This window comes from Archocentrus centrarchus, chromosome 21 (assembly GCF_007364275.1).
Source record: "Archocentrus centrarchus isolate MPI-CPG fArcCen1 chromosome 21, fArcCen1, whole genome shotgun sequence".
NCBI lineage: Eukaryota > Metazoa > Chordata > Actinopteri > Cichliformes > Cichlidae > Archocentrus > Archocentrus centrarchus.
In genome coordinates this window covers 16,872,931-16,881,477 of record NC_044366.1, presented here as the reverse complement: position 1 = coordinate 16,881,477, position 8,547 = coordinate 16,872,931, and the positions used below count along the sequence as shown (strand labels likewise).

The 8,547-nt window shown below is 39.5% G+C and overlaps 1 protein-coding gene across 1 annotated transcript; it reads left to right on the top strand.

Annotated features, from left to right (window-relative positions):
* Positions 1 to 3,774: 3,774 nt before the first annotated feature.
* cd302 (CD302 molecule) lies at positions 3,775 to 8,244 on the top strand. The gene is made up of 6 exons (XM_030757951.1): positions 3,775 to 3,928; positions 5,844 to 5,969; positions 6,086 to 6,202; positions 6,916 to 7,098; positions 7,303 to 7,323; positions 7,405 to 8,244. The coding sequence occupies exons 1-6, from the start codon at positions 3,838 to 3,840 to the stop codon at positions 7,605 to 7,607; spliced, it is 741 nt and encodes a 246-aa protein (XP_030613811.1). The 5' UTR covers positions 3,775 to 3,837; the 3' UTR covers positions 7,608 to 8,244.
* Positions 8,245 to 8,547: the final 303 nt, after the last annotated feature.

Sequence of the window (8,547 nt, the reverse complement as noted above, 5' to 3'; positions counted from 1 at the left end):
CCAAATGCCACACTCAGGAGCTGGTCACACACAGCTGTTTCCTTTCAGGTTGTTTTAAATACTTTCTGATTTTCCTCAAACCTGTTTTTTATAAATATGGACTAACATAATCTCTTTTGGGGATAGCTCTACTTGTGTTCATTCACTCAGTTTCATAACCTTTATAGCACTAGATTCCACAGGCAAGCTTTGTGGTGTTCAGTGAATCTGTGCTCCTTTTTAAAGAAACATGCTTGTTGCTTTTGTCTTGGATCTACAAAGAGCAGCATTTCCTCTGTAGTTAGCTAGGTTATGCAACCAATGCAAAGGGCCACTTTGATTCTACTTGAGATTCTTGTGTAATGCCTGGGACTGAGGAGTAATACTGTCCTGCGAGGTTCATGCTGCTAGCGGTGTCTGAACCGAGTGCCATAGCATCTGGGTCAAGAGTTCAAGAGGTGCATCAATGGGAAAAGAAAAATGTTTGTATAAGGAACCACCATAGTGAACAGACATTAAGTTATATTAAAAAGTTCTAATTTATGAAGATTTTTGTACAGATAGCTTTAGGTCAGATTTTCTAGAGCTATATGAGTGTTACATGTTTTTTTTTGTTTTGTTTTGTTTTGTGCCACAATTGCCGGAGGTAACTTGTTTGTACAGTTTAAGGGATCTGTCCTCTTCTGTTTTATAGTGTTTAAGTGTTTGTTTCCCCCCAGTAGACTGTTGCCCAAACTTTACTCTGTTAATTTCTTTGACATTTTTTTTTTTTTTTTTGGATTAAAGAAAATCTTCTTTTACTCTGCCTTCAGCCTTCTCATTATTTCCAAGAAGACCTGCAAATCTTTATGGTGAGTCTTGAGTACAGCTCATAATTGGGTTTACTAGTTGGTAACCCTGCATTGGTTAATTATGTAAAATACGTAATTTGTGCAGTTTGCCAGAGCTATATTTTTTTTAAACAGTCAAACAATAAATTTTAATATGATGGTTGTTACTGGAGCTTGGCTGCAGCTTCAGAGGGCTGAAATCCAAAGCGTCTCTCACTTAGTCTCTCACTTCCAATTGAGGTTTAATAAGGAAGCTGGCCTTATTAGAATTTGGAAAATATGTATGCGTTAACGAGTTACCTTTTCTCCGACAGCTTGAAGAAATATCTCGCTCAAATTGGCAAAAAGAAAAAAAAAAAAAGTGCCAGAAGAAGCATATGCATAAATATCCTTCAATTATCTTTATAGTCATTTATAAATTATCAGTGGACTGATGTTTTTCAGCAGTCACTTAAAAAAACACACACACACAATGGAAGAAAATGAACATCTGTTTAGCTCCCCCGTCACCACAGCAGCTGATAAAGGTCACTTTGCTGTCAGTTTTCTCCCAGAAAACAGACTCAACTAATGTGACCATGCACATCTCCTCCCTTCCACATTAATCAGTCTTTCAGATATCCACTCAGTGAATTAATGAGATGTTATTAGCTCATGCAGCTGGCTCAAATTATCGTGTCTTGAACTAAAAAAATGTATCAGAAGTGATCCTTTAAGCCTCCAAGATGTGGTGTAATATGAAATATATGATATATATTTTAACTATCTGTAACTATCAGACAGTTACAATTTTATGTTCCATTTATTAGCCAAACTAAATTTAAGCTCAGCCTTTTTGATAGACAATAGGCTTCTAGTATTGTTAAGATGCTCTACTAATATTTATGAATTGCTATCCTTTCAGCCCAGAAGGTGAGGACCTGGTAAGAACTATATTAACTCTGTCACATGGTATTTCTGACAACATGCATGGCCTGGATAGGGTGAGTGGGTGCACTGGGGCGCTCTAGAAGCTTGGATGCGGCTGTCTGTGAGCAGGCCTTGCCATGGCAGATGGGTCCCCGCGGTCTCCTGCAGAGTGCTGAGCCACCCTACGGGAAGCCACCGGCTCCAGACGAGGAGCAAAACTCACGCTCCAGCTGTCTGTGTTTGTGCCACATGCGCCTACAAGCAATGGAGTTGAAACCGCCTTTTCCCCCTGAACAACAACCACTCTTTGCATGAGGCTCCCTGCCATCCACTCCCTCATCTACTTACATTGGAGGCATTAAATGTTCATACCCATTTTAATGTGGCACATTGTTTTCTTATACTAGTTGAGGATGTTAAAATTGCAGGAAGTTTGAAACCAGAGAGCAATGAACTCATGTAGCATGCTGAAGTGAAGTTGTTCCAAGCTGTAACTTGGGAATTTCCTCAACCCCCTAGTAATGTATTTAAACCTTTTTGAGAAAAAATACAGTAAGAATCTCACTTTTTTATTTTCTTTTTTTAGCTGCAAAGCTTTATTTACCAAGATCTCTGGCAGCTGAGTTATTAATGCAGGGCCAAATAACTTTAGATATGATCGAGCTGTGTGAATACTATGCTGAAAATGCCAAATGTAGTCACAACAAAGTCTGAAAATATTTCTTCAGTTATTAAAAAAAAAAAAAAAGTAAATTCAGTTACTGTGAAAATAAAAATATTCAGAAGCAAACATTTAGTTGTGATTTTTTTCTATAGAGTGAAAAATAATTTGCAGTTGACACAAAAGTGATAAATAATCTGAGAAATATCAGCGAGTTAGTAGGCAGTATATATATATATATATATAATTGGAAAATATATATTGCATATGTGTACATAAATTTACACATGCCACTGTGTCCTAGTGGCTATTGATATTGATTGCAGTTACTGTGGGAACACTGTTGTCCTGTTACAGAACAATTTATTGGACCAGACTTATGTCTGAATAGATTAATCAAAGAGTACACACTGATGCAGACAAGAACACAATAAAATAAAGTTATCTGCAGTACTCTGGCAGTACAACCTTTGTAAATCTTACAGCCTGTGCAGAATTTTTTTTTTCCGGGCAAACTAATGGTAATGAATTCTTTGTAATTTTGAAACATATAATTAAAAATATTTGTATTTAATTGAATCTGCTTAGCAATTGGTTAATTAAATGTTATGCAAACAGTAGGAGAAAAATGTATGTGCACTACTCATAGTGCACATACATTTTCTACCCATTCTCAATGCAGGGACGAGACAAAAAGCTGATGAGAATGTCTGAATAAATACACCAAGGTGTATGTGAGCTGATACCTTTTGAGATTTAAATTCAGACAAGTCACGTATGGTGTGCATGTATTGGGATTTCAAAATAAGGTTACTATTATTTTAAAAACAAAAAAAAAAACAATATGAATTCATAATAATGAATAATTAAAACATAATTTATAATTAAAAAAAAAAACATAATTCCAAAATGCTTTACCACATCAGCAAGGTACAACTCCTGCAATGTGAGCTCACAGAGACCCTTCGATTGTACGTTTTAAGTATATAAATTTTATATAGGCTATGAACTGTGTGAAGACTGGGCCTACAGCGCCATCTACAGATTACTGTGGGCAAATCGAGCAGAATCTGACCCTAGAGGACTATACCTGTTTATTTGTGACAACGCAGAGCTGTATTCACAGAAGTATGGAAGAGGAAACTTTTCGATGCAGTTGTACAAATTTGCATTAATTGCCTACGTGCCATATTTTTGTAATAAAAATGCGCAGGTGATGATGTTTACAGTGCTCTCCGTGTCGTTCTTGATATTTCAAACCACTTATAATAAGTAACAACAAGCCTTAATGAATGCAGCTGTAATCATTGATAACCTGTGTTTACTCGTGTTCGGGCCGCGTTCGTGAGCCGCTGCGCGGTGCAGTGGGTGTGTGGGTGGGTGGGATTTCGCTCACGCTGCGACTCACTCACTGAACCGAGCAACAGAAAACAAGTTTGGTGCTACAAGATTTCAGACATGGAGTCGCGGAAGAAAAGTCACGGCTCCCCGTCGTTGTTCTGCTGTATCTTTGTGCTGTGCGTCCAGCCGCAGCTGGCTCTGACGGGAGGTAAGGCTTTAAAACTGAACTTCTGAGCTAAGCGAAAGCGATATTTATGTATTTATAAGACATGCTATCGTTTGTGTGTCGTTACACCGCTGCGTTTAACATTGCGCAGGCCTGTGTTATACGCTCTCTGGTTTCTTTATTGCGGGTGGGTCCGTGTATTTTGACTGCAGGGAGAAATGCACATACATTTATTAATGTTACCTAACCAACTTTCCTGAATGTCGACACTGTTGATTTTGCTTTCGGCAGCTTAACTTGTGAACTAACGTTAGCACGCTGCGTACGTGCACGTATCTGAGTGAAAGTGCGTATCTGCCGTTTGTTGCGAAAGGCTTTGTAGGGGAAAGAATGAGAGGTTTTACCTTTTCTTTTCTTTTTCTTTTTACCTTCACAGAGTGCTGCCTTGCATTAGCATCCTTTGTGTTTTGCCTGAGGGGTGGCTAATCATGGCTAATTTGGAGTGAAAACAGTAAAATGTTTGCATATATGCTGTAGTAGAAAATCTGAACAGACATGCCTCCAAATAAGTGCATACGAGTGTCTAAGAAAAAATAAAATAATTTGTCATCATTTTCTAAACACAGACTAGGATCACTGAAAGAGGAACAGTGGTCACAAGTTGGAACTAACCAACAGGGCCATGACGCACAGCGCCTGCTGTGTCCCATTTTTGTGCTTATTAATGTGATTTAACAACATTTTGTTTGAAATGAAATAATGAACATAAGATGACATGCCTGTTTTAATTTGACTGGATTATGACAATGCTAGAATAACTTTGGTGCAGGGTTTTTATTATTTTTTTTCTAGCAGAGTGCTCAAACCTGATAACGGTTCAAAAGTAACTTGACACCTGGCTCCTAAATGATTGACAGCTACAGCAATGCATTCTAAGTCACATGGACAAAGAGGAGCCAGTGTGTCTTAGAATAGATTGCCATTTACATTGAGGTGAAGGTGCCTCTCACTGCAGGAGCAAAGGGGGGGACCATGCAGGTGATGTTAATGGACAATAATGAGACTCAAGAAAAGCGAACGTCTGTTTAGGGCAGGGGTGGGCGATTACTTTTCCCAAGGGGCCACATGAGAATCTGGGACTGCTGCACATGGCTGCGCCAATCAGTTGAACTCAGTTCTACTCAGTATTAATTTTTATAACAGTCTTAATAGTCTTATAATAGCTCCACAACAGTCCCAGTTTTTCATGTGACACCTTGGGAAAATTAACTGCCCACCCCTGTTTTGTTTTGTTTGGGGGGGGGGGGGGGGGGGGGGGGGGCGTTTTGTGACTGAACAGCAGTCAGTCATCTAGAAAAGACTTTGTAACCACAATTCTCAGAGGATCCACACCAGATGCAAATGATCTGAGATCCTCAAAAACAGAAATCTGAGGTTGCAGCTTGCAAAAACTTTTGCAAGTTCTTTAGATGGTTAAGACCAAACAAATAGACAAAGTAGTGAACAGAGGAAAGCTATAAAACAGCTATGCATCAAACATGGTGGGATATATATATAGCAACCAATAGACTGGGACCCCGCCCAGCGTTCATTGATTTCACTGCCTACAGAATCAACAGATTGAAAACAGAGGTTTGCTGGAGTACTGTGTGTGTGTGTGTGTGTGTGTGTGTGTGTGTGTGTGTGTGTGTGTGTGTGTGTGTGTGTGTGTGTGTGTGTAAAGTTCAGCCAAATATGAGAGCCCAGATATGTGACAAACTTAGCTGGTTGACTTGGTCACCTGATCTCAGTCTGGCTGAGTAGATCACATAATAGGCAAGAAGTTGTTGTAGTGTATGTCTGGGCAAAAAGCACCAAGGAATATGCCTCTCTAATTTAGCATCTACTAGGTTTTGTTTTGTTTTGGAATACTGAATGGGCTGAACTGTAGGTCGGGTGTCTCTGTTGTATCTTTTAGACTGCCCTGCAGATGGACGAACCTGGGTGCCCTTTAAGGACAGATGTTACCACTTTGTCCATGGAGATGAAGACAAAATCAAAAGCTACAGCTTTGACAGTGCAACAACCTTCTGCCAACACTTTGGTACATGAGTGAGCCATTTTATTTTTCAAATATTTAATTTAAAAAAAAAGGCAAATTGCCTCTGTCATCCACATGTGTGTGATTATGCTTTCATATTTACTGTGCTTTTTTTCTAGAACTTTTGACAATCCAGAGTGAGGAGGAGAACACATTTGTCATTGATTACAGCCTACGAGTGTGGAAAGGCAGTGTCGAGGTCAACGTGTGGCTTGGAATGTATTATGACACAAACAGTAAGTGCCATGTGTTCAGAGGACTGTGAAACCCTTCTGGCTAGTTTCATAACTAATTAACATGGTTGTTTGGAGGTCGCTAGGTGGGGAACTGACAATAAATCTTGCAGAATTTTGTGTGTGTGGTTTTTGAAAAGCACTGTATCAAAGTCCGGTCTGTTTTAGTAGCTATAATTTGCCTTTTCAGTGAGGGTTAAGCATAAATATAACAAAAACTTTACCCTGTTTTCCGAGCTGTTATAGAATGCCTTGTGTCAGCTAAAACTGAATGCTTTATTCCCGTTTGACACAGACTATGAAACATTGTTAAATTGATCAACATTTTCTGCTTGTGCCAGCTACTTTTAAATGCTTGTATTACAGCACTGACTCATTCTTGTCTTTACATCCTGGCACAGTTTCAGGAAATCCTGGTTTTGTTTTGTTTTTTTTTTGGGGGGGGGGGGTCCCCTCACCCTCACCCTCACCCTCACCCTCACCCTCACCCTCTCCCCAGACCCCAACCTAACCGCAAATGCATTTCAAACATAAAAAACTAAAGGGCAAAAGGATGGACGTCACTTCTTGTGTGTCTGTCTGTGAATGCTGGAGGAAAAACTTAGCTAACTGAAACTATAAGCTTCAACTATAATTCCAACATTGCAAAATATGTAAAAGTGGTTGGTAATCCAAGTCCCTGTCAGGCTGGAATAACAATCGATGTGTCCTCCCAGCTCAGAACATGACGTGGTTACATGACGACCCTGTGAAATTCAGTAACTGGGAGGACAGCTCTTTTCCATCAGACCTCGCGCCCATGGATACATGTGCAGCTCTGCACACCAAGACGGGAAAGTGGGAAGTTGTCAGCTGCGATAGTGACGTGGAGAACGGGGTGATCTGTGAAGCCGCTCAGGGTAAGATTTGTCATCGTCTTTTTCTTTTTTTTCTTTTTTTATGCAACAGTTAAAATGCCTTTAACACAGGTTTATCAGCTGAATTTATCTTGAAGATTTTATTATGACTGATTCTTATGTAGCGTTGGAATTTGAATCTGTGACTTCAGAGCACATAGCTGGGATTGCCACCTCACAGTGCGTTTTCTGTTTGTTTGCTTTCAGATGAAGGGAAAGCCAAGCGGAGTAAGTCGGCCTTTGAGCTTTATTTCCTCAGTGTTTTTCTTATTTCTGCGGTTCTGTTACTAAATGTGACCTTCCTTGCAGAACCTAGTGCAGTGCTCTCCGCCCTCGTCATTCTCAGCGTGGTGGCTATCGTGGGCGTCTCGGCTGTTGTTTGGTTTCTGCACCAGAAGCACAATTTTGGCTCCAGTATCGTCACAGCATTCGAGTACCACCCTCCGTTCCGAGTCCCGGACACAGACCAGTCCTGCCTGGTGGAGGCCGAGGAGACTGACAGCGTGCCATAGGAGGATGTTCTCTTTCTTCCAGAATAAGAAACACCAAACCCTCCCTCATGGGTGACTTTTTTTTTTTTATTTTATTTTAAATTCAATGAAAAGCCCACTCTTTAAACAGTTACTCAAGCAGTTTTGTGTTAACACATGTAAATGGCATGACTCAGAATAATGTGTGTTTGGGAGAAACGTGATGCTAAGCTTACTCTTTTACGTCTCACTGCTGCACTGCTAACAGAAAATCATCTGTAAATTTCTCTGATCGGTGCGTTTTTGTCACCTACCACTGGGTGTAACGTCAGGTTTATACGTCAGGCACTACAGAACAGTAAATAACTTTTGCTTTTTTAAATTTGCATATTAAAACAAATTTACTAATGCTTTCTCAAATGGTGAAGGGGAATTATGTGAGGAGTGTGGCTTCCATGTGTTTTGTGTGCATGCAGGAATTTCTGTTACAGAGTTCAGCTTAGCGCGGTTAGAGTGAACAAGAAGGGAGAGTAAAACTTTATTTTTACCACTTTATGCACTAGAGAGTGATGTATCTTGATGTGTAGTCCCAAGTGTGTATTAAGCTAAAAAGAAAAGAAAAGGCTAGGTTTACTTTAAAAAAAAAAAAAAAAAAAAACATTTTCACAATGCAATCAATCATGGTCTTTTTTTTTTTTTTTTTTTTTTTTTTTTTTTTAATTAGACCCTTTCTCTGTGGTAAATGTTCAGGTTATTCAAACTACTTTGTAACATGAGCCGTCTGCCCGGCAATCTTCAAGCCAAAGCTAAGACGACCTTGTACATTTAAGAGTATACAGCGCTCCATCTGAGCTACGGTGGAATATAACAAATGTAAAATCTCACCTTTTGTAAAAATTCAGTGCAGCATTTAAAAACAGCAATTCTTAGTCACAGATTATCCAGGACTTTTTAAAATGGTGTAATCCAAACAAGAGCCCAG

Bases quoted from the DNA above. Each gene is read 5' to 3' on its own strand.
- cd302 (XM_030757951.1), top strand. From the start codon at position 3,838: ATGGAGTCGCGGAAGAAAAGTCACGGCTCCCCGTCGTTGTTCTGCTGT. The intron at 3,929-5,843 runs GTAAGGCTTTAA...TGTATCTTTTAG, and splicing joins GCAGCTGGCTCTGACGGGAG to ACTGCCCTGCAGATGGACGA. The intron at 7,324-7,404 runs GTAAGTCGGCCT...CCTTCCTTGCAG, and splicing joins TGAAGGGAAAGCCAAGCGGA to AACCTAGTGCAGTGCTCTCC.